The 27628-nt window shown below is 40.2% G+C and overlaps 1 protein-coding gene across 1 annotated transcript in view; it reads left to right on the plus strand.

Moving 5' to 3' along the window:
* cntnap1 (contactin associated protein 1) overlaps window positions 1-27628 on the plus strand; it is a 67441-nt gene that overhangs the window by 14239 nt on the left and 25574 nt on the right. Inside the window, exons 3-11 of the mRNA XM_060902431.1 lie at window positions 12611-12712; window positions 12826-13019; window positions 18260-18413; window positions 18607-18810; window positions 18900-19084; window positions 23472-23624; window positions 23797-24058; window positions 24168-24317; window positions 24398-24569. Of these exons, the coding sequence (XP_060758414.1) occupies window positions 12611-12712; window positions 12826-13019; window positions 18260-18413; window positions 18607-18810; window positions 18900-19084; window positions 23472-23624; window positions 23797-24058; window positions 24168-24317; window positions 24398-24569 (1576 nt within the window). The remainder of the gene's footprint in view (window positions 1-12610; window positions 12713-12825; window positions 13020-18259; window positions 18414-18606; window positions 18811-18899; window positions 19085-23471; window positions 23625-23796; window positions 24059-24167; window positions 24318-24397; window positions 24570-27628) is intronic.

The raw sequence follows: 27628 nt of genomic DNA on the forward strand, positions 1-27628 counted from the left end.
GTTTAAAGTCGTGAGATTTTTTAATGCATCATAATAAGTTATCGTTAAAATGGGCGCTTCCCACTTGCAATGGTGAATAGTAATGAATGAAAATGACTTACAACTGAGTCTTTGATATTCAACTACATACACTGCCGACGTCATGACGTCACGGTGCAAGAACATAATTCTGACCCCCCCAATGTTGACATGAAGTTGGCGCCTATGGTACCATCCATCCATCCATCCATCCATCCATCCATCCATCTATCATTAATGCATTTGGCTACTTATTCCCTTTTTATTTACAGTTGGTCTATTGATACATCAATCAATCAATCAATCAATCAATCAATCAATCAATCAATCAATCAATCGGTTTATCTATAAATTGGCTCCATCCATCTATCCAGCCACTCATCCACAACCCATCCATCAATGCAGTCATATAAACTCAGGTTCCTACTAATGAACCACCAATTTCAGCCATCCCTCTTCTACCAATTCATTTACCAAACATCCATCCATCCATCCATCCATCCATCCATCCATCCATATAGCCACATTTACTTACCTGTCTATATACTACATGTCTCCATATATAAGTTCCTCCATCAATTAATTTGTCTAACCATTTATCTATATATTGCCTTCCTATACATACATCCATCTATCATCCCCCATCCATCCATTTATCCAACCATCCAGACTCATCTACCCATTTGCCTGCGTCATCATTTCTGTCTCCATTTGTGTTGACTGTATATTTCCTGTATATAAGGATCCATCCATCCATCCATCCATCCATCCACTGAGGATCAATTGATTACTGTCAATTCATTCTTTCATCAATCAGTTTATCAGTCTATTGGAGTCTCATAAACCCATGACTCAATATCTTACCCACCAGGTTTTCTCAGTTTCTACATCCATCCATCCACCCACCCATCCATCATTAATCCATATCCATGCATTCCACCATCCAACACCCATCCACCAACCTAAAGTCAACACCATTTCTACAAATTTTCACCATCCATCCATCCATCCATCCATCCATCCATCCATTTATCCTCAATCCATATCCATGTATCCCATTATCCAGCACACATCCACCTATCTAGTCAGCCATAGCAAACAATTCCTTTACTACCATCCATCCATCCATCCATCCATCCATCCATCCATCCATCCATCCATCCATCCATCCATCCATCCATCCATCTACTTAGGGTCAATTGATTACTGCCAATTCATTCTTTCATTAATCAGTTTATCAGTCTATTGGATTCTCATAAATCCATATCTCAATATCTTATCCATCAGGTTTTCTCAGTTTCTACATCCATCCATCCATCCATCCATCCATCCATCCATGCTTGTCTATATACTGTATGTCTCCATATATAAATTCCTCCATCTATTCATCTGTCTAACCATTTATCTATCTCTAACAGTGTTGACTGTACATTTTCTGTATATAAGGCCTTCCATCCATTCATCCATCCATTCATTTAACTACTTAGGGTCAAATGATTACTATCAATTAATTCTTTCATCAAATCAGTTTATCAGTCTATTGGACTTTCATAAATCCATGAATCATTATCCATCCATCATTAATCCATATCTATGCATTCCACTGTCTAACACCCATCCACCAACCTAGAGAGTCAACACCATTTCCACAAATTTTTACCATCCATCCATCCTTAATCCATATCCATGTGTTCCATCATCCAGCACACATCCACCCGTCTAATCAGCCATCACTAGCAGTTCCTTTATCATCCATCCATCCATCCATCCATCCATCCATCCATCCATCCATCCATCCATCCATCCATCCATCCATTACTTTGACTACTTATTCCCTCTTGATTTACATTTGGTCTGTCAACCCATTCATTCACCAATCAATTTATCTATGTATTGTTTCTTACCCATCTACTAACCCAGAACTCATCCATCCATCCATCCATCCATCCATCCATCCATCCATCCATTACTTTGACTACTTATTCCCTCTTGATTTACATTTGGTCTGTCAACCCATTCATTCACCAATCAATTTATCTATGTATTGTTTCTTACCCATCTACTAACCCAGAACTCATCCATCCATCCATCCATCCATCCATCCATCCATCCATCCATCCATCCATCCATCCATCCATCCAGCACCTTAAGCCTTCTTCCACCTATCTATTCATTGCATCCATTCCTCTGTCTTCTTCAGTCAACTGGTCTCTTTTTATCTTTTTATTTAAATTCTCTGCCATATTGAGAGTAAGGGCTGCTAAACGGTGATGAGATAATGAGCTACTGTTTATGCATGCAGTAATAAACAAGTGCTGTGGAGTGATGGAGATGAGGGTTGAGTTTATCAGCCTCTTCTGTTTAGATTAGGCTGAATTGTGGCTGCTTCTAATTGAAACAGGGATTTATATAAGTGAGGAAGTGATGCTATGGCAAAGAAAAAAAGCAAAGACGACGCTCTTGAATGATTGCAAACACATACTCCTGTACTGTAATACAGACAAGGGCAGAGATTTTGGGCGTTCACATTATGGTCCTTAATGCAGATGGATGAAAACGAGAATGGGAATTTGACTGCCTTAGACAGAGCTACAGAGATTCCTGTGAGAGGTGAGGAATGATTTGTGGTAGTAGTTAGATTCATTTCAACCCATGTTATGACAAAAAGTAGGCCGTTTACTTGATGTGGTAATAGCAGCATTTCATCACACACAGATTCAATACTAAAGAGGGAGTGTCACCTTGTGTCTGGATTGATCTTCCTCCATTACTGTTCTGTAAAAGTACTGTAAGGGCATTAGCTTTCAGTCAGCAGTGTAGCTCAGGCAGCTTTAGCACCACATGTTCTAACATCCTATTATTTTTTTTGTACAAAAGCCTTTTGTGCACAAAAACCTTCTGCCAGTGGCACTAAAATTAATCCTCACGGTTAAATAATGAGCAAGACAACAGTTTGGAAATTATGTACAGACAATGATATGGAGATAATTTGTCTTGGCCTGTCTGCCATGGTGAATCAGTAGCAGGGGCTAAAAAAAATAAGAAAAGAAAAAAAATGCATTTGCCAAACAGTGATACATCCATGTAGTAACAAGCACTGAGTAGAAGGTGTGGTCGGACACCTGTATTAACTCTTTATGTGCTTTATTTATTTTATCCAAATAACATATCAAATAAGGATACTGAAAAAAGGGAAGCCTAAAAACCAGAACAAATGTGGGAACAAGGCTAGAACTTAATGACAATACAGTATGCTGAATGGCGGCACGGTGGTGTAGTGGTTAGCGCTGTCGCCTCACAGCAAGAAGGTCCGGGTTCGAGCCCCGTGGCCGGCGAGGGCCTTTCTGTGCGGAGTTTGCATGTTCTCCCCGTGTCCGCGTGGGTTTTCTCCGGGTGCTCCGGTTTCCCCCACAGTCCAAAGACATGCAGGTTAGGTTAACTGGTGACTCTAAATTGAGCGTAGGTGTGAATGTGAGTGTGAATGGTTGTCTGTGTCTATGTGTCAGCCCTGTGATGACCTGGCGACTTGTCCAGGGTGTACCCCGCCTTTCGCCCGTAGTCAGCTGGGATAGGCTCCAGCTTGCCTGCGACCCTGTAGAACGATAAAGCGGCTAGAGATAATGAGATGAGATGAGTATGCTGAATGAAAGTATGATAATACTTCACCACTATATGTTGACACAACAGAGCACGCATATACAGTAGAAGCTAACCAAGGACTAACACAGAACAGGTGAACACAATAGGGTCACAAACCAATAACAAGATGGGGTGGAGACAGAACTAGAACAGGGAACAGAAGCAGATGGTGTTCATCTCCATCGGAGCAGTGCCACAAAAGGAGAAAACCATAGCCATCCAATTGCTTGATAACATTTAAGTGGTGATGTTTAACTTTATATACTCAACAAAAATAAAAACTTTACACTCGTTTCAAAGTCAATAATTTGAACATTTTGGAAAATAGGTTTGAAATAACGATTGTATTGAATTATCTTGTCATTAAAGATGCTATAGCATACAGATCATGTTTGTCATGGAATCGGTTCCACCGGAAATGCGACGACAATGTCCATGATCAAAAACTGTGAGTCACAACTTAATGAAATCATGTCAATATCGGGTGTGTCCTCCATGGGTGTTCACAACTGCGATACAACGTCTCCTCATGGATTGGATGATGCGTCTGAACACAGCTTGGGGAATGCGCCGCCATATTTGTACCAACATGGCACCAAGCTCCTGCAAGTTCTGTGGAGGGTTCCTTACGGTCGGCTGTGGTGCCAGTTTGATAGAGACGTGTCTGGAGATTATGGATGGTCTGTCGACTGCATCCCATAACCCTCGCAATGTCAGTGACGGATGTTCCCGTATTCAGCATGCCAATGGCACGTTCACGCTGAATGTTTGACAGTCGTGGCATTGCAAATTAACGAATAATTAACCATAAAATCTTGTTTTTCTGAGATGACACTCTACTCTGCTACCGTGAGATCAGTTGCACGTGTATCAATAGGTCACGTCACTTGTGTCACGTGGAAACGTGATTTTAGCGTGCAGTGCTCTCGCACGTGCTACGTAGGCCCGACCAGTAGAATGAATGTGTGACGTAACGCCCTTGACAATGCATTTAACCATAATCACAACAAGAACTCTTTCAAGAAAAGTTTCTAAACACTATTTGAAAAATAATGAGTGTCAAGTTTTTATTTTTGCTGAGTATATTCTATAGACACAAGTGTGTTACTGGGAAATATACCACACATAGTTTCCATACGAGCTCCATCCGGGACATGGAGAACCAAAACCATGACTTAAATCTCTATATGTCAGTCGTGAGGAACTCGATGAATTGTTTTGATAAATTTGAGTACTTTTTGTTTGTGAATGTGTCGATATAATAAAATGAACATCACACATTGGCTTGAAGATATGAAGTTTATTTTCTTGTGGTGAAAAACTCACATTTTTCATACGAAATTCATCGCAGATCTGAGTGACATATTTAAATAATATTGGCTGGTGTTGAGTGGTCTATCAGATATATTCCATTCGAGATGAAGACATGAAGACAAAGAGATGAGAGAGAGAGAAGAGAGAAGAGAGGGAGACACAAGAGAGAAGAGACTAGAGACACACGAGCAAGAGAGAGAGACATGAGAGAGACTAGAGACACACAAAAGAGACTAGAGACACGCGAGAGACAGAGAGAGAGAAAGGAGAGAGAGACATGAGAGAGACACACACATGAGACACACACGAGAGAGAGACACACGAGAGAGACTAGAGACACACAAGCGAGATGAGAGAGAAAAGAGAGAGACAGGAGAAGAGGCTAGAGACACATGAGAGACACAGAGAGAGAGAGACAAGACATACAGTACATGAGAGAGATAGATACACACGAGAGAGGAGAGAGACAAGAGAGAGACATGAGGCACACACGAGAGAGACACACGAGAGAGAGACATGAGACACACATGAGAAAGACACACGAGAGAGAGAGAGAGAGACGAGAGAGAGAGCAAGAGAGAGACGTGTGCGAGAGAGAGACACACACACACAAAAGAAAGAGAAATGCAGGCATGTCATGTAGTACCTGGTACCTGTAGCATGGGCTAGCATGATACTGAATGAGTCGAAGATGGGTTCTAGCTGAATGGAATATATCTGATATACCATGAAAAAAAAAGCCAGCCAATGTTGTTATTATTATTCATACACATTCCTTTCGGGTGTTCAAAACGTCTTTCTCTTTCAAAATTCTCTCAAAACCTTCCATATCTAACGAAGCAAACCTGGCGGCCATGTTTGTTTACAAATTGTCACAGTTGCTCGCTAGCGCGGAAGTTTTACATCTCCAGTGTGTGACATCATGTTGTCTTGACAACCATGCAATATTGTAAACCATATTCAACGCTCATTCTCCATTGGGTAGAGTGATGTAATACATGTAGGATAAGCGATATGCTAACAATATTGCATGCTAACGAACCAAATGAATGAAACCTGCTAGAAACTGATAGAATACATGTTTTTATTCCATCGAAAACGTGTCCTGTATGTATAATAATCCCCAGTCTTTCACTCAGATGACATCACTTCCAGTGTTTTCCCGCTGATTGGGCACGTGTTGTCAAAATGGTGAACCAGTTCAAAATTAAAATTCTTTTGATTAACTTGTGTATTTTTTGGTGTGTGTGTGTGTGTGTGTATGTATGTGTCCATCTATATACCGTAATAAGCAGCAAAGTTTGTTTGTTTGTTTGTCTTGAGCTAACATCGCCATTTCTCAACAGATTTTCACCAAATTTGGCAAGTAGGTCCGGGGATGACCTGGAATTTTGCAGATATAAACAAAATTCATGTATGGGCCCCAGGGGGGGACAACATTCACCCACCCCCTCCCTCAATGCCTTTCACGTTACATTTATCAACACAAACTCTTGACAGATCTTCACTAGACTTGGCACGTAGGTACAGGAGATGACCACAATTTGGCAGAACTCAGAAATTCCATATTTGGGCCCCAGGGGGTCCCCGGTGGGCCCCTGGGTGGTGAATGTTTGGATTTTTGTTTGTCTTGGGTTAACATAACCATTTCTTGACGGATCTTCACCAAATTTGACATGGAAGTCTGGGGGCAACCCAGGATTTTGCAAAACCCGGGCAACGCCAGGTAACCTGCTAGTATAATATAAAGAACATTACACGGTGGCACAAATATATAAAGTTTATCTTGTGTTGAAAATATTTTCACTCATTTGCTTTGGTCACTCATGAATATGTTCACCACTTGAAGATAAATGTCATATGTTTGTGCAACCGTGTCACAGCCTCTATATAATGTATATTCCTGTTTGTACTGGATTAAGCCTTAGCTGGCTTTGGAAAATGATTTGAATGATTGTAATAAAATAGATTGAATTGTTGTAAATTCATCCATCACTCTACCATCTACTTATGTATCCATCTATCTCCTGTCTATCCATCTATCCATGCATTTATACATCTGCTAAATTTATCTGTCCACTTAACTATATATAGTACATTTCCATCCATCCATCCATCCATCCATCCATCCATCCATCCATCCATCATCTAGTTGACTTTCTCTTTCTTTTTCTTTCTCTGTCCAAATAGCCATCCATCCATGTGTCTCATCCATTTCAATACCTGTTTCTTTCTGTCTGTTAATTGGTCCATCCATTCTCCTTTATCTACCTGTCCATTTATGTTTACATACAGTATATCTGTTACCCCATCCATCCATTCGTCTGTTTCATCTCCATCCATCCATCCATCCATCCATCCATCCATCCATCCATCCATCCATCCATCCACCTTTCCATCTTTGCATGTCTACATACAGTTGCAGTCAGAGGTTTACATACACGGACATGAATGTCATGACAATCTCGGTCTTTCAATTATTTCATTGATCTGTTCTTTTTCTGTGGCAGAATGACTGTACAACATACATCTTTAACAGAAAAAAAATCCCAAGAATTTAATGCACAAGTTTTAATTTATTTTGCATTTTCTGAAATTAAATCAGCCAAAATTATATTCACAGGGTCAAAAATTTACATACACCCACTTAGATTATTAATTCAGTGGTGCTGAAAGCTCCAAAACATCTTTTAACTTGCCAAGCACGAGATCTTTTTACTTCCTATTTGTTTGATAACACTCATTGGATCGACCAACACACAATACAATGGGAAAGACCATGGAGCTTGTTGCAGATCTGAAAACAAGGATCATAAGTCCCTTTTACACAGACATTCCGCAATATTGCCGTTAAGAAGACCCCTCATCATGCTGGGTTTGGTTGTTTACACTGAACCAGAAAAAATAAATAAATAAAAAGCTGGCATAAAGCCACACCAGTGTGTGTTTTTACACAGCATGCTGTTGTTCTGGAACCGGAGGCATGATGGACCAGAGGCACAGTGGAGTGTTGGTGTCTAGGGTGACGTATAACACACTACGCAGCGGAAACATGACTACCCCGAGCATCCTGGCATTGCTTTCACAACAATAATGTCAGGTGAACTGAGTGTCAAGGTGCTTTTGCTAGCTGTGCACATATACCACTCTTCAAATGCAAGCAGAGTTGCTGAGCATTATGTTTCTGCAATCAGAAATATGCTATAGGAGAAATTGAAGAGAAATAGGAAGCAATTTGAAGCAGAAAGGCATGTGGACCTCCGACACCATAAATGGAGACATTTGAATTCGAGCTGGTCTCAGAAAGAAGAATGACAATGTCAAGAATGTCACATCCCAGTTCCACAATTCCGACTGTACCTTTTACACAGAGGTCAATTCTATCAACTGTTCTGGCTCAGAGACAAAAGAAAATGACCCCCCCATTCCATATTTGGAACTTTTACACAGAAAGGTGAGGCAGGAAAAAAAGGTGCAAAGTTCCCACCTTGAACAGATGGTGTAAAAGGGGCTATAAATTTATGCAACTCAGGAATGCCTCTTGGAGCCATTTATAAACAACTGCAGATTCTAAGATCATCAGTTCACACAATTGTATGCAAGGACAAGTTATTGGGAAGTGTAGCCACTTTGCCATCCATCCATCCATCCATCCATCCATCCATCCATCCATCCATCCATCCATCCATCCATCCGTGTCTCATCCACTTGATTAAGATTCAGGATTCATTTATTGTCATTGCACCGTACAGTACAGGGAAATTGAAGCACGCAATCCAGTCGGTGTATTCATAAAAACACTTACTATTGGGGTGGGGGGGTGGGGGGGTTGTCCAGATCTGTACAAGATAAACATTCAAGTAAAAAAGATAACGAATCTATATAAGATAGATAGTCAATGAAAAAAAGATAAACATATCTATACAAGAACAGCTTTAAAAAAATAAATAAAAAGTAGTTCTATGTATCTAGGCTGTGTCCTATGATACAGCGGGTTATTGCACAGTAATAAGTGAATGTATTGCACAATTAGGCATGATAATTGCACATTTACCCATGTTTACAGAGTGCAATTGAGCAGGAGCAATATAAATAAATAATTATAGGTGATCGAGATAATAAGGTGCATGTGGTTGTAAAAACATAAACTATTACTTGTATCCTCTATGCCCATCCATTGGTTAAGCTAGCCATACTCATTTGTCTCCATCTATGTCTACACATATCTGCTTACCCATCCATCCATTTGTCTATTTACTTTATCCATCCACGCATCCATCCATTTGCCAATCCATCCAATAACTAACCCATCATTCATCCAGCTAGGCATCTATTTATGCATCTCTCCTATTCACATACACTGTAAAAAAAATTAGTCAAGCCAACTTAAAAATGTAACGCAACCTGCTGCCAAAGGATTTTGAGTAAACTCAACTCCGGGCCAAATAGTTGTGCTGACTTGCTCTTTTAAGTCGACACAGATGAGTATTTTATGTTGACCTTACTTTATTTAGCAAGTTCAGTGCATTCAAATTGTGATGTTGAAATAAATTGAAATAATCATTCCAATTAACTTGGGAAAGCAAGTTGCACAAAAAACATTAAGTTTTCCTAAATTCTTCTTTTTTTTTTAAGATTTTTTTGGGCTTTTTCCACCTTTATTGGATAGGACAGTGTAGAGACAGGAAATGAGCAGGAGAGAGACGGGGAAGGATCGGGAAATGACCTCAGGTCGGAATTGAACCCGGGTCCATGGTATGGCGCCTTATCCACCTGAGCCACGACGCCCCACAATGTTCTTTTAAGTTCACATAGAAGAGTATTTTATGTTGAGTTGACTTGACTTGCCTTTAGAAGTTCATCTCATTATCTCTAGCCGCTTTATCCTGTTCTACAGGGTCGCAGGCAAGCTGGAGCCTATCCCAGCTGACTACAGGCAAAAGGCGGGGTACACCCTGGACAAGTCGCCAGGTCATCACAGGGCTGACACAGACACAGACAACCATTCACACTCACATTCACACCTACGGTCAATTTAGAGTCACCAGTTAACTTAACCTGCATGTCTTTGGACTGTGGGGGAAACCGGAGCACCCGGAGGAAACCCACGTGGACACGGGGAGAACATGTAAACTCCGCACAGAAAGGCCCTCGCCGGCCACGGGGCTCAAACCCGGACCTTCTTGCTGTGAGGTGACAGCGCTAACCACTACACCACCGTGCCGCCCCTTTAGAAGTTCAGTCCAACAAATTGTTTAGTTGAAATAAATTGAAATAATAATGCCAATTAACTTAGAAGAGCAAGTTGGCACATCATGGTTCCAAGTTGAGTTTACTCAAAATCCTTTGGCAGCAGGTTGCGTTACATTTTTAAGTTGGCTTGACTATATATATATTTTTTTACAATGATTTAGTGTGCATTACATTTTTAGTCAACACAAACCTCTCAACACTTAAGTTCTACTTCACTTTGCTTATTATTACACAAACAGAAACAAATACCGACATACAAGGAGGGAATTCCCTGGCGTCTGTTGAGGAAAGCTTAGTCTAGACTCGTATACAACATCTCGTGTCAGTTTCCATGGACTTCTCACTCCACCCGACCGTTGAAACTTTCGGACTTGTGAAGTGCGCATGCGCAGTGGCATTGGTTAAGGGGCGTCAATCAGCACTTGAATATATAAGTTCACTTAACTTAATTTGCAGACAGAGAGAGACAAGACATACAGTACATGAGAGAGAGAGATACACGAGAGAGAGACACACACACACACGAGAGAGAGAGAGAGAGAGAGAGAGAGAGAGAGAGAGAGCAAGGGAGAGACGTGCACAAAAGAGAGAGAGACACACACAAGAGAAAGAGAAATGCAGGCATGCCATGTAGTACCTGGTACCTGTAGCATGGGCTAGCATGATACTGAATGAGTCGAAGATGGGTTCTAGCTGAATGGAATATATCTGATATACCATGAAAAAAAAAGCCAGCCAATGTTGTTATTATTATTCATACACATTCCTTTCGGGTGTTCAAAACGTCTTTCTCTTTCAAAATTCTCTCAAAACCTTCCATATCTAACGAAGCAAACCTGGCGGCCGTGTTTGTTTACAAATTGTCACAGTTGCTCGCTAGCGCGGAAGTTTTACATCTCCAGTGTGTGGCATCATGTTGTCTTGACAACCATGCAATATTGTAAACCATATTCAACGCTCATTCTCCATTGGGTAGAGTGATGTAATACATGTAGGATAAGCGATATGCTAACAATATTGCATGCTAACGAACCAAATGAATGAAACCCGCTAGAAACTGATAGAATACATGTTTTTATTCCATCGAAAACGTGTCCTGTATGTATAATAATCCCCAATATTTCACTCAGATGACGTCACTTCCAGTGTTTTCCCGCTGATTGGGCACGTGTTGTCAAAGTAGTGAACCGGTTCAAAATTAAAATTCTTTTGATTAACTTGTGTAATTTTCCAATTCCTATGAACTTGTGGCGAAGGAAAGGCGTCTCAACTATTTTTTTTTAGTTACTTGAACAATTAGAAGGGAAATGTGTTCATTCAACTTAGAATCCTTTTTTCACTCAACAATTTTGCAAGTTACATTTTTTACAGTGTAGTTATCCAATCATTTCCTGTTTAATTCACATTTTATTTCAATCAGGTCCAGTATGATTGAGCAGGAAGTTGAAAATATAATTTGTGTAATATAGAACACACTTATGTGTTCATGCGGATTAGAATGCCAACTATTCTTATTCCTAAAGACTGAAAAGCTTAATTAGTGGACACATAGGTGACTAATGATGATTTATCTTGTGGCTACCAGGTAGCAGGTACTACATGCCTGCATTTTTCTCTCTCTCTTTTCTCTCTCGTGTCTTTCTGTCTCTCTCTCTCTCTCTCTTGTGCATCTCTAGTCTTACTTGACACGAGAGTCTCGTGTGTCTCTAGTCTCTTCTCTTTCTCTCTCTCTCTTTCTCATCTCCGTATCTTCATGTCTTCACCTCTGCACAATACTGATGCATATTTATCAATTTCTTTTCAACACCTTATTTATCCTGCAGCCGCTGAACTTTAACACAGTTTTAAATTGGTTCTCTGTTCCTTGAGGAACTTCAGGGATGTTCATCTCATCTCATTATCTCTAGCCGCTTTATCCTGTTCTACAGGGTCGCAGGCAAGCGGGAGCCTATCCCAGCTGACTACGGGCGAAAGGCGGGGTACACCCTGGACAAGTCGCCAGGTCATCACAGGGCTGACACATAGACACAGACAACCATTCACACTCACATTCACACCTACGGTCAATTTAGAGTCACCAGTTAACCTAACCTGCATGTCTTTGGACTGTGGGGGAAACCGGAGCACCCGGAGGAAACCCACACGGACACGGGGAGAACATGCAAACTCCACACAGAAAGGCCCTCGCCGGCCACGGGGCTCGAACCCGGACCTTCTTGCTGTGAGGCGACAGCGCTAACCACTACACCACTGTGCTGCCCTTCAGGGATGTTATCAACTTTTTTTTCATGAAATGGAGAATCCAGAATTTTATGTCTAATATCATGCTAATGTCTCAATCTATTGTAAATGATGACTCTCTCTCTCTCCCTCTCTCCCTCTCCAGGACCATGTTTAGATCCGATTATCTCACCACTCTATGCTTCCTCCTTCTGGGCCTCCTCCAGATACAATTTCCTCTACTCTGCTTATTTTGCCAAACTTCATGGTAAGTTGCCAGATCAGAGGCTAATTATGTTAAGTGCCTGCACATCTTGCCAATAAAATGTGTAACCTGAAAATAAAAATGGGAGGATAAAAATAACCTTGATGTGTGTATAGGGAGCAGTGGCTGGTCTCCGGCCCCTGGAGACACACAGCCGTGGCTGCAGATCAATCTGGGTCGAAAGTATCGCATTGTCGCAATTGCCACACAGGGTACCTTCAACTCCTATGACTGGGTGACGAAGTATACGCTCCTCTATGGGGACCGATTTGATGCATGGACCCCTTATGTCATGAAAGGAGGCAACATGGTAAAGCCAGCATGTGTTAATGTTTAATTATTTTTGTGTGTAACAGAGCTAGAGCCTTGATGTTACCCCTGGCAAAAAGTATGGAATCACCAGTCTTGGATGAGCACTCATTCAGACATTTTATTCTGTAGAACAAACTCAGATCACAAACATGATGCAATAACAAAGTCATTCCAAAGTGCAACTTCTTGGCCTTCAGAAACACTAAAATAAACGAAGAAAATACATTGTGATAGTCAGCAAATGTTACTTTTATAGACCAAGCACAGGGAAAAAAATATGGAATCACTCAATTCTGAGGAAAAAAATATGGAATCACTCAATTTTCAGGTAGAAAATAAGGACTCACCCAGTCAATTTCCTTTCCCTAAATTGACACCTGCCTCAGATTAGATCTGCTCGTTAGTCTGCAGTTAGAAACAGCGCAGTTATCACACCTTGGAGGGCTGCTGGACCAAGTGGATTGGCAAGAATCATGGCTCCAACAAGAGAGATGTCTCTTGAAACAAAAGAGAGGATTGTCAAACTTCTTAAAGAAGGTAACTCTTCACGCATGGTTGCCAAAGATGTGGGCTGTTCACAGTCAGCTGTATCTAAGATATCCCTTAGCAAAAAGTAGTATACTTAAAGTTCATTTTATTAAGTATGCTTCAGTATAAGTATAGCAAGTATACTACAGACCATGTACTTTTAGTGTACTAGAAAGTATACAAATTTAATACTTTTTCGGACTAAATTGGAACATTTCAAGTTTATAAAAGTATACTTTAAAGTTCATTTTAAGTTTGCAAAAGTACACTTTAAAGTATACAACAAGTACACTCATCTATATACTATCAATGTACTTGGTATATCCCTCTTGCATGCTTAAAGTATACCACAAGTACACTTATCGATATACTTCTTTTTTTGGGCTTTTTTCACCTTTAATGGATAGGACAGTGTAGAGACAGGAAATGAGCAGGAGAGGGATCAGGAAATTACCTTGGGTTGGAATCGAACCCAGGTCCCCAGATTTATGGTATGGCACTTTAGTTGACTGAGCTACAACACCCCTTAGTTACATACTTCAAGTCCCTATTTTTAGTTTATTATTGTATACTTTAAGTATACTGTTATAAACGTTGGTTATTTCACTAGTTTACTTGTTATACTTTAAGTTTGCTTGGCATATTACTTGTAGCTTACTATTTATATACTGGAAATATACTCCTTAATGTATTCTTAAAGTTTACTCATACTGTATGTACACAAGAGTGTGATGCATTTACAAAATCACAAGACAGAATGTTGAAAACAAGTTTGATATATTTTCAAACATTTCAAAAATAAAGACCTATGAAATCAAGTCCTTCCTTACTGGAGAAATTGATCAATAAAGTCAAGTCAAAAGTTTTTCTGTTTTTGTGTATGATTTTAAGGTACATAAAGATAATGCAATTGAGCACACATACTATATACTGTAAAGTTTTAAACTCCAGCATTATATTATATTAATATATAAATTAAATGTTAAGCATGAGTCAATGACTTGACCTTATTATGCACTTGGAGCAAGATATACTAAGTATTAGTACTTTGTGGCAGAAAAACGTGAAAAGTATACTAAAGTATATGTTTTAGTATTAAAGTATGTCTTAGTATTAATGTACTTAGTCTTAGACTTTTATTTATACTTTTCAGTATAAGCCAAGTATACTTCACTATACTATTCTTAAGTATATAAAATATAGTTTATAAAAAGTCAACTTCAAGTATACTTCTGCAGTTTTAGTAAAAAATAAGTATACTCATAGTACACTTGAATAAACTTCTTTTTGCTAAGGGATGGACCAAGTACAAACAGCATGGGAAGGTTTTTAAAGCCAAGCGTACTGGTAGACCAAGGAAGACATCAAAGCGTCAAGACAAAAAACTTAAGGCCATATGTCTTGAAAACCGAAAAAGTACAACAAAACAAATGAAGCATAAATGGGAGGAAGCTGGAGTCAATGTACAAGTATGTGACCGAACCGTGAGAAATCGCCAAAAGGAAATGGGATTTTCATATAGGAAAGCTAAAAGAAAACCATCATTGACACCTAAACAGAAAAGAACAAGACTACAATGGGCTAAGGAGAAGCAATCATGGACTGTGGATGACTGGATGAAAGTTATCTTCAGTGATGAATCACAAATCTGCATTGGACAAGGTGATGATGCTGGAACTTTTGTTTGGTGCCGTTCCAATGAGATTTATGAAGAGGACTGCCTGAAGAAAACATCCAAATTTCCACAATCCTTGATGATATGGGGCTGCATGTCAGGCAAAGGCACTGGGGAGATGGCTGTGGTTACTTCTTCAATAAATGCACAGGTTTACATTGACATTTTGGACAGTTTTCTTATCCTTTCAATTGAAAAGATGTTTGGGGATGATGAAATAATTTTCCAAGATGACAATGCATCGTGCCATAGAGCAAAAACTGTGAAAGCATTCCTTGGTGAAAGACACATCCAGTCAATGTCATGGCCTGCAAATAGTCCAGATCTCAACCCAATAGAAAACTTGTGGTGGAAATTGAAAAAAAATGGTCCACGACAAGGCTCCGGCCTGCAAAGCTTATCTGGCAACTGCAATCAAAGAGAGTTGGCACCAGATTGATGAAGAATACTGTTTATCACTCATCAAGTCCATGCCTAAGAGACTGCAAGCCGTTATAAAAGCCAGAGGTGGTGCAACTAAGTACCAGTGATGTGTTTTGAATGTTCTTTTGTTTGTCTGTTTTTCATGATTCCATATTTTTTTCCTCAGAATTGAGTGATTCCATATTTTTTTCCCTGTGCTTGGTCTATAAAAGTAACATTTACTGACTTCCACAATGCTTTTTCTTCATTTCTTTTAGTGTTTCTGAAGGCCAAGAAGGTGCACTTTGGAATGACTTTATTATTGTATCATGTTTGTGATCCGAGTTTGTTCTACAGAATAAAACGTGTGAATGAGTGCTCATTCAAGACTGGTGATTCCATACTTTTTGCCAGGATCTTTCTATCCTCTTTCATGGTTCTCAGATGAACAGTGTACCTGGAGGTTTTCCTTACAAACAAATAGGAGCTTTTAGACATTTACTCTTAAGATAAGTCTTAAGACATTTACTGCACCCCAGGCCTCCTCGCTCGACATCAGTGCCTGATCTCACTAATGCTGAATGAAGACAAATCCTCACACCCATGCTCCAAAATCTAGTGGAAAGCCTTCCCAGAACAGTGGAGGTTATTATACAACCCCAATTCCAAAAAAGTTGGGACACTGTGTAAAACATAAATAAAAACAGAATGTGAAGATGTGCAAATCACAGAAACCCTAGATTTCGTTGAAAATAGGACAAAGACAACATATCAAATGTCAATACTGAGAAATTTTATTGTTTTTTGAAAAATATATGCTCATTTTGAATTTGAGGTCAGCAACACGTTTCAAAAAAGTTGGGACAGGGGCGTGTTTACCACTGTGTTGCATCACCTCTATTTTTAACAATACTCTGTAAATGTTTGGGAACTGAGGAGACCAACTGCTGTAGTTTTGAAAGAGAAATCTTGTCCCATTCTTGCCTGATGTACAGTTTCAGGTGCTCAACAGTTTGGGGTCTCCTTTGTCATATTTTGCGCTTTATAATGCACCAAATATTTTAAAAATGGGAGACAGGTCTGGATTGCAGGCAGGCCAGTTTAGCACCTGGACTCTTACTACAGAGCTGTGCAGTTTTAATATGTGCGGAAAGCGGTTTGGCATTGTCTTGCTGAAAGAAGGAAGGCCTTTCCTGAAAAGATTTTGTCTGGATGGCAGCATATTGCTCTGAAACGTGTATTTATCATTCAGCATTAATGATGCCTTCCCAGATGTACAGGCTACCCATGTCATGTGCACTAATGCACCCTCATACCATCACAGATGCTGGCTTTTGAACTGTGCACTGATAACAAGCCAGATGGTCCCTCTCCTCTTTAGCCTGGAGGACATGGTGTCCATGATTTCTAAAAAGAATTTCTACTTTTGATTCGTCAGACCTCGGGACAGTTTTCCACTTCACCTCAGTCCATCATAAAAGAGCTCGGGCCCAGAGAAGGCGGCGGTGTTTCTTGATATTGTTTATGTCTGTTTTTAACTTGCATTTGTGGATGCAGTAATGAAATGTTTTCACAGATGATGGTTTTCTGAAGTGTTCCTGAGCCCATACAGTGATTTCCACTACAGACACGTGTCTGATTTTAATGCAGTGTCTCCTGGGGGCCTGAAGATCACAGGCATCCAGTGTCAGTTTTCAGCCTTGTCTCTTGCATACAGAGATTTCCCCAGATTCTCTGAATCTTTTAATGACATTATGGACCATAGATGATGTGATCCCAAATTCTTTGGAATTTTACATTGGGGAACGTTATTCTTAAAATTGTTGCACTGTTTGCCCACACAGTCTTTCACAGAGCAGTGAACCCCTCCCTATCTTTTCTTTTGAGAGACTCCGCCTCTCTGGGATGCTCTTTTTATACCCAATCATGTTACTGACCTGTTGCCAATTAACCAAATTAGTTTTTTTTTTTTACATTACACTACTTTTCCAGTCTTTTATTGCCCCGTCCCAACTTTTCTGAAACATGTTGCTGACATCAAATTCCAAAGGAGCAGATATTTTTCAAAAAATTATAAAATTTCTAGTTTCAACATTCGATATGTTTTCTTTGTACTATTTTCAATGAAATATCAGGTTTCCACGATTTGCAAATTATCACATTCTGTTTTTATTTACAGTTTACGCAGCAGCCCAACTTTTTTTGGAATTTGGATTGTGATAAAAAGGGGAACTAAATCTGGAATGGGATCTTCAACAAGCACATGAGTGTGATGGTCATGTGTCCACAAACGTTTGGTTATACAGTGTATCTACTCTATAGTGGTATTCCTACTGGAGACCTTTACATGAGTGGGCATTAAATTGCCAGTAGGGTTTGTTTCAAATAGAAAGGTTATTAAAAGGAAGGAGATGTGGCTAGAAGTGCGGAGATACAGGTTGGGATTAGGGTAAGGGTCAATATTTAGCTCATTTGGACCTGGCTCTGCTCTGCAGACCATTCTTAGTCTTTTTAGGGTTGGGTTTTAATGGAGTCCAAGTACATCAAACAAATGACTGCATTGTTCTGACATTATAGATTTGTTAACCATGTTTGTTATTTAGATCAAAGTGGTCTTTCTTCCTCTCTCTCAGACTTTGCCTGGAAATTGGAACTACTACCAGGTGAAGAGGAATGTCTTTCACTATGCCTTTACTGCTAAACATCTGCGCCTCCTGCCTATGGGCTGGAACACGGAAAACGGTGGAAAGATTGGTGTGCGACTCGAGGTCTATGGCTGTCCCTATGGTAAAGAAAGCTACATGTCTACGTATATAAGATGGCGTTTGGTGATTCAAATGTAGATTCAGATACATTTGATTTCAATTCAATGGCAGTTTCCATCGTCAAAGCATAAAAACCAGACATTTCCATATTTTACATTTTCTTAAATTACCTTATTGCCTTTCTCACCTTTAATCTCTGATCCCTTGACCTCTAGATTCATATGTGATGCATTTTGAGGGGGATGACATGGTGGCATACTCATTACCCGGTGGGAGTCTAAGAACCTTGCAGGACCACTATGCTTTGAACTTTAAGACGCTTGAGAAAGATGGTGTGCTGTTGTATAGCGAGGGCATCCAGGGAGACTCTGTCCTGCTAGAGCTGAAGACTGGACGACTCTACCTGCATATGAGCCTGGGTAAAGAAAGATCCAAGGCTACAGCTATAATATGTGTTTTGAGGAAAAGAAATCCATTGTGTTGATGATTCCACCGTTTGATTTTACAGGAAGCAGTACAGTGCATAACGTGGACGGCATGACCACGGTGAGGCTGGGGAATCTACTAGACACACAGCACTGGCACTATGTCACCATCAAACGCTATGGCCGAGAACTCAACTTCACACTAGACAGCCAGAAAGAGACAGTTCTCCTCAATGGCGAGTTTACTTACCTTGATCTGGACAACCAGGTGAGTCACCTACAAAATGGAAAATTGATTCTATAGTAATTTTAATTGAATTAAGATTATAGGTTTGTTTGGGGAAACTGGTGGGAGAGGTTTAAGAAGTTGCAAGGTTAAAGTCTCAGACACCTTAAAATTTCATTCATTTCATTTGGAATAAAGTTACAATACAACCATAGTCTTACAGGCAAGTGAAAGGGTCAATCAATCAATCAATCAATCAATCAATCAATCAATCAATCAATCAATCAATCAATCAATCAATCAATCAATCAAATTTTATTTATATAGCCCTTTGTAAGCCCAAAATGAGCAAATAATCAGAAATCAAAAGAAGATGGATAGACAAAGAGTATCAATAAGTAAACAAACCAGAAGTATGGTATCAGAAACCAGAAAAAACAAACATGAGATATAAAATCAATCAATCAATCAATCAATCAATCAATCAATCAATCATAGCTTTATTTATCTTTGATATGTTCAATGAGTCAAAGACTCATAACAGATACATTCAAACTAAAAATATCTAAATTAAAAATATTAAAAAAACAAACATTAAACTACTATAATAGGTGAATATCAAAATCATATATATATATATATATATATATATATATATATATATATATATATATGACATGGTGGTATCCATGTCATCCTCAAGCTCGGGTCCTCTACCAGAGGCCTGGGAGTTTGAGGGTTCTGCGCAGTATCTTCGATGTTCCTAGTACTGCACTCTTCTGGACTGAGGCTTCAGATGTTGTTCCTGGGATTTGCTGAAGCGACTCTCCCAGTTTGGGGGTTACTGCCCCAAGTGCCCCCACTACCACGGGGACCATGCAACCCTTGACCTTCCACATCCGTTTCAGCTGCTCTTTCAACCCTTGATACTTCTCAAGTTTCTCATGTTCCTTCTTCTTGATGTTGGCGTCAGCTGGGATCGCCACATCTATCACCACCACCCTCTTCTGCTCTTTGTCCACCACCACTATGTCTGGTTGGTTAGCCAGGATCTGTTTGTCAGTCTGGAAGCTGAAGTCCCACAGAACCTTGGCCCTGTTGTTCTCAGCCACCTTCCACGTAGGTGATATCCAAGACAGCTACAAGTACCTTGGCATTCCACAGGCTAATGGAAACCATGAAGAGGCCACAAGGAAGTCAACCACAGCCAAATACCTCCAGAGAGTAAGGCAGGTCCTGAAAAGTCAGCTGAATGGTAAGAACAAGGTCCGAGCCATCAACATGTACGCACTACCAGTCATCAGATACCCCGCTGGTATCATAAACTGGCCAAAGGAGGAGATAGAAGCCACAGATATCAAGACTAGAAAGCTCCTCACCATGCATGGGTTCCACCCCAAGTCCAGCACCCTGAGACTATACACTAAGCGGAAAGAGGGAGGCCGAGGGCTAGTGAGCGTCAAGACCACGGTCCAGGATGAAACATCGAAAATCCGAGAATACATCAGAAAGATGGCCCCAAAGGATGAACTGCTAAGTGAATGTCTCAGGCAGCAGAACCCTGATGAGAGTGCAGAGGAGGAGGAGGAGGAACAGACAACCTGGAGAGACAAACCCCTACATGGCATGTACCACCGTCAGATAGAGGAAGTGGCTGATATCAAGAAATCCTACCAGTGGCTGGATAATGCAGGACTGACAGACAGCACAGAGGCACTAATCATGGCAGCACAAGAACAGGCCATAAGCACAAGAGCCATAGAGGCCAGGATCTACCAGAGTAGATCAGACCCAAGATGCAGACTGTGCAAAGAAGCCTCTGAAACAGTCCAGCACATAGTAGCAGGATGTAAGATGCTAGCTGGACCAGCGTACATGGAGAGGCACAACCAAGTGACTGGGATAGTATACAGGAACATCTGCAACCAGTATGGAATAGAAGTACCCAAGTCCCAATGGCCTTCCACCTGTGTGTGTGTATATATATATATATACACACACATCAAGAAGGTCTTATGTAAGACATAATATTAAAGCTAGACGGCCTTTAATTTCATAAAATTGGTGAAATTTAGTTCCGTCTGAAATGTGGTCACTGTGATAGATGTTTATTTCTGTAATATCTCACAAAATATCAGGTCATTCTGTGGCTGGGAAGTTATTTGAGGGGATTAAAGCAAATAATGTGCATGAAATCGCTCGCTTCGCGCAGTCACGCAGACAGAGGAAGTCCATGTGTGTGCGCATGTGCAGGTTTACCTTTGAGTGTGCACTGACAGTTCCATCATTCTGTCGCTAAACAAACAGCTGATCACACCAAGGTGCTCGCTGAGCGCCGATATTTATTAGTTTGGTCCTGCGTTTCCTTTCCTTCGTAACATATATTTTCTTCTTGCTTTCTGTTACTGTAATCGGTCTTTCATGTTTCATTCGCACACTCACGTCCTCCATTTTTCTCTCCTGTTTTGAATTTGTATCCCACAATGCCTTGCGCTAAGGGGGAAAGCCCACCATGTGATGCATGACATAGTATTTTGTATTGGGTCATGGTGAAGCAGGAAAAAATAACGGGGAATTTAGGGCCACATGGTGCTAAATTCAATAATTATTCTATTAGAAAAAAATAATAAAATTGGAAGTCTGTGATTCAAATTCAGTAGCTTTCGGTCCACTAAACAAAAATAATTGGGTGTCGGGGAAAATTCTTTTTATGACCTAGGCTTGAAAAATCTAAAGGGCAGTCTACCTTTAAAATTAAAAATCAAAAAATTAAAATGTCATTAAATTGAGAATGCAGTTTACCTCATAATGATCACAAATATTACATTTGCACAACGTGCCACTAGTATGATTCATTTTCTTTATGACACTTTTAACCTTGATTAGAGGTTAAAATTCTTTTTATGACCTAGGCTTGAAAAATCTAAAGGGCAGTCTACCTTTAAAATTAAAAATCAAAAAATTAAAATGTCATTAAATTGAGAATGCAGTTTACCTCATAATGATCACAAATATTACATTTGCACAACGTGCCACTAGTATGATTCATTTTCTTTATGACACTTTTAACCTTGATTAGAGAATCAAGATGTCTCGGTTCTGTAGGGAGATTGTTCCACATACACAAACGAGTCACCAGATAGGTAAATGATCTGCGAGTCCATTTGCTGTTCGATGTTGGTTGTGCTCGTCTGAGGTTACTCCCTCTTAAATTATAATGGCTTTGTTGTATTTGAAAATGTTCCTTTATGTAGTTCGGACCACAGGTAGAGACTAAGGCTTGATAAGCCAAGGACAAGGACTGGCTTGACCGTTGATGTACAAATGTCTGTAGATTCACCATGTCTAAAGCATCTTTATACGAACAAATCACAAGGTAGTTTGAAAATAGATGCAAGACCAAAACAATTGGCTTTCTCAAGTTTATCACGGAGACCATTAGTAATACCCGTTAATAATGGACTACAGTATTCAAAATGCGGTAAGATGAAAGCCTGATATAGCTTCACAGCGGTGTTGTTGGAGATCACATTTTTTATTCATTTGATGGCTGAAAGTTTTGCGTATACTTTGTTAAGTGTGTTCTTAATATGAAGACTCATAGACAAGGTATTGTCAGTAGTAATGCCAAGTAGTTCCAAACTGTCTTTCTGTTTACTTGACCCTCACTCAATCCAAGCTTCAGAGAACCTAGATCATTGGCAAACCTGGTGAACAGCAGCAATCCTGTGTAGTCCCAAGAGCGGAACTTGAACTTCACTGCCAGTCGGCTTCTTCCAAAAAACCCAGGCACCTGGATAATTAAAGTAAAGCCTTGTTCTTCAGAGTGAAAATAGGGATGGTATCGCTATTACTAATGGTGATAGCCTTTGTCTTTGATAGATAGATAGATAGATAGATAGATAGATAGATAGATAGATAGATAGATAGAGATTGAAATGAGATCTTGGTTTCCAACAGATCGAGAGATGAATCAGTGGAGTAAAGAGTAGTAAAATCAGCATAACGTTTTTGGGATGAATTATCGCAAAAAAGTTAAAATCATTAATAAAGATATTGAAAAAAAGGAGGACCCAACAGGCTACCCCGAGGCACCCCACTTTTAAAAATTCTCCAGTCCAAAAAACTGCCATTTAACTTGACTCTTTGAAAACGACAATGGAAGTTGTTGTCTTAAAGGTTCAGAAATACAATCGGAAAGAAGCCAAGGCTTCGCAATGAGTTCATAAAAACTGGGAGTAAATGAGCAAGTAATAAAGTAGTATCAGGTCAGAATTCAGATGAACCAGAAGTGTTCTAATATCCTTATAATGGAGATCTCTGGTGGTGTGGGATGGAAATTTCAGGTGAAACAATAACACCTGGGATGTTTTGTTAAAATGTCACTGGAACTTTAACTAAATTCATTTATTATCCATATTGTCTTCAGATATATGTAGGTGGTGTAATTGAGAAAGACTCACCTCACCTCCCGGGTAGGGTCAACTTTCGTGGCTGCTTGGAGAACGTCTTCATCAATGGAATCAACATCATTTACAAGACCCAATACCAAGATCCTGATGTGCGGTTCGCTCCCAAAAAGGTACTATTCTATACCAATCGATAATTACCTCAAGGTCATTAAATGATATGCATTAGCTGGATGCTTATTTTGTTGAATTATCCTCACTCCAAACTGGCAGGATAAAGAATAATGAGAATTTTTGAAGCATGTTCTGTGTCTCAAACCTTTTCTTCATTTTATCCCATGATAGAAAAAGATGCACTACACGTGCCGTGACCTCCTTTGGAGACCCATGACCTTTGCAGGGCCCAATAACTACCTCCAGGTGCCTGGGTTTTTTGGAAGAAGCCGACTGGCAGTGAAGTTCAAGTTCCGCTCTTGGGACTACACAGGATTGCTGCTGTTCACCAGGTTTGCCAACGATCTAGGTTCTCTGGAGCTTGGATTGAGTGAGGGTCAAGTAAACATCACCCTCACACAGCCAGGGAATAAGAGACTCCGCTTTGCTGCAGGTAACACTCACATCTGACCACTGAGCCACCTAATGCTCAAGGCACCACTCTCCAATTAATTGCAATAAGTTGAAAGATTTCTGGAAAGATTTCTGTGGCTTGTTCCTAGGATATCGTTTAAATGATGGTTTCTGGCACACGGTGGATCTGGCCGCCAGAGACAACTTGCTCTCAGTGACCATTGATGAGGACGAGAGCTCTCCACTGAAGATCACCAACCCATTCATGGTTCGGTCTGGAGATACCTACTTCTTTGGAGGTAAGTAATGACAGTTATATATATATTTTTTTCAGTGAGTTAGCTGATTAGTGACCAGTGATGTTTTGTTTTTGGTTCAGGCTGTCCTAAGACCAACAATACGGCACGCTGTGTGACCAAGCTGGCACGCTTCCATGGCTGCATGCAGCAGATATTTATTGATGACGAGCCTGTGGAAATTGATGTGATGTTGCAGAGGAAATGGGGCCGATATACAGAACTACTGCTGGGGACGTGTGGTATCACTGACAGGTGTGTGTACAATTCATTCCTGGTTGGGTTGAGATGAGAGGTTTGGTTATGCATCTGCAGATATCCATCCATCCATTGGATAGATCGCTTATCCATCAGAGTTGTGGAGGAAGCTGGAGCCAAATCCCAGCTGACTTTGGGCAAGAGGTGGGGTACAACCTGGGCAGTTTGCCAATTTTTGAAGAAAAACAAACAATCAATCATTCACATTCACACCTATGGACTATTTAGAATAGCCAGTTGACCTAATCTGCATGTCTTCTGACCGTGGGAGGAAACCAGAGCACCTGGAGGAAACCCATGCAGGAATGGGGAGAACATACAAACTTTAAAGAGAAAGGCCCCAGTCAGCTGCAAGGTTTGAATCCAGAAACTTTGTGCTGTGAGGCAACAGTGATAACCACTGCACCACCAAATCTGCAGGCTGAGACTAGGAGCAATAGACAGGGCTTAGAAATACATCACACTGTATCAATGAGTGAAATAAAAAAAAAAAAACACTTAATATTCAACTACATGTACGCATTTTATTACATTACATTAATGGCATTTAGCAGATGCTCTTATTCAGAGCAATGTACAACATACCCAGAGCAACCTGGGGAGCAGCTAGGGGTTAGGTGCCTTGCTCAAGGGCACTTCAGCCATTCCTGCTGGTCTAGGGACTTGAACCAGTGACCATTTGGTTCCAAAACTGCTTCTCTAACCATTGGCTTTCCCTAAAGCTGCTGGTGCAACTGCTGGTTAATTTTAGAGAGCAATAATTACCTCACCCGCGATGAAGTAAGCGGGGTGAGGTATTGTAATCAGTGCGGTTTGTTTGTTTGTCTGTCTGTTAACAATCTAGCGTCTAGATGGTTGCACTGGTTGACTTCAAATTTCCAGGGTAGGTGGGCAGTGGTCCGTAGATTACCCTGATTAAATTTTGGGGGTAATCAGGTCAAGGTGAAGGTCAAGGTCATCAGAAAGCTCAACCTTTTGGCCAAAATAACAAAACAGTTGCCAATAGACAAATATTTACTATTATAAGCATATAGGAACTCCCATATGGCCTTTCATTTGGCACCATGATCTTTGACCGTGAGGGACCTTGAAAGGTCAAACTCAAGGTCACGGATTTTCAGAGGGCTGTAACTTGAAAACGGTTGATGGTAGACAGATATTTACCATTATCAACTTATAGGAAGTGCCATATGGGCTTCCATTTGGCACCATGACCTTTGACTTTGAATGATTCTGAAATGTCAAACTCAAGGTCATGGATTTTCATAGGACTATAACCTGACAGCTGATGATTGAGAAATATTACCATTATCAACATATAGGTATAAAATAAGTGCTGCTGGGCGAGGTTTGTTTTGCCTGGCAACACTTGTTACGACAGCAATAACATCCACCATTCAGAAGTGACAGATTAATGGCATCACAAACACATTTACTGTATATCCTGTCCTATTCATACCATAAAACCTATATAGTAAATCTGATCTACGCTATCACCATCTGCGTGTACGTGACAGTCTCAGGCATTTTTAACAAATTTGAGACAGCACAAATAATGTAGAGGCAAAAGACAAGACTCCAAGCATTTTGTTATCAGGTATACAGTGCCAATTTACTTATGGTTCTTTGTGAGGGGAATTAATCTTAAGTCTTTTCACTGAGTCAGATCATTTGACTCAGCTCACCAATACGAATCTTTTATTCCATTTTCTAGTTAACAACACAACATTACATTGCATTGGATGTTTTCAGATACGTTTTTAATCACTGTGAAATAAATATGCATACAGTGAGCATTCCTGCATGTTATTAATGTTATTTTGCTGCTGTGTCTGTGATTCAAGGAAGCAGATTCATTTCCATTTATACTGATGATTGTCTTTAATGATACACTGGAGTACGACATGGTGTATGTCTTCAACAAGAAGCAATGTAGCAGATCCTTCCTGTCATGCTGCTTGACTGACATGGCTGCAAGTCTCTCTCTCACTCAGCATTCATGCAGATGTTGAAAATAGCTTTCCAGGGAAGCAGTTTGATTAAATGACAGTGCAAGAATGAAGGCATTGCCTACATCAACTCCACAATCGATTCAAATGTGCCTCATAGAGCTGACTCATCCATCATGAACATGACTAGTGCCAATACTCCCACTTTATTAAAACACACCTACCTTGTCTGCTTATCTTTGTACTGAAATTATTCTTCACCTTTTTTTAAGGAAAAAAAATGCTTTGTTTATCTGAAAAGTATGACATTAGGTATGGTGTTCCTCAGGGTGTATTGTTGGTCCCTTTTCTCTTCTCTGAGGTCCTGTCCTTATGTATCCTTGACTTGCAAGTGACGTCAAAGCAAAATAGAAACCCGGATGTCGGCCATGTTGGTGGATATACAAATGCGGGGTCAAATGACATTCCATACAAAACATAGTCATGCGTGTGCAACTCTCTTTGTTTTGCCACTGCTTTAAGCGTTCTTTTAGCTATGCCATATCTTTGTGCTGTATATGGTTGTGGTCACAACGGTACTCGTGACCGTGGCACATTCCGATTTTTTAGAATTCTGTCCGTGATTCGGAAAGAGGGCGAGGAAACTCTGAGGCTTAGTACGGAGAGGAGACGAGCACGGCTGAACAACATCGGCAGGGCTGATCTAACAGAGGCTAAAACCAAAACAGCTCGTGTTTGCAGTAATTATTTTATCTCAGGTGAGATTCAAAAGCTTTCTCGATAATATCATGGAAGAATTTTATTTCGTGTTGCTAGAATTCTGCTATAAAATGAGTGTTCTCTTGTCGTGGTTCACTCAGTCATTATTATAATTTTAATACGTGTATTACCATTTCGCTTCTAGGCACGCCAGCAGAATTATATGATAGAAACAATCCAGACTGTGCACCCACTCAGAAAATGGGTTGTGTTTTGTCCAAGGTCGGACTTGATTCTTCGGCAGCCAAACCAGATAGAACGCGATATCTGGGTACTTGATGGTCTGTAGAAGCATCTTATCTTCAGAAAAGTCTGATTTTTTAAAAATAATATGGGTCAAAACCACAT

This window comes from Neoarius graeffei, chromosome 20 (assembly GCF_027579695.1).
Source record: "Neoarius graeffei isolate fNeoGra1 chromosome 20, fNeoGra1.pri, whole genome shotgun sequence".
Classification (NCBI taxonomy): domain Eukaryota; kingdom Metazoa; phylum Chordata; class Actinopteri; order Siluriformes; family Ariidae; genus Neoarius; species Neoarius graeffei.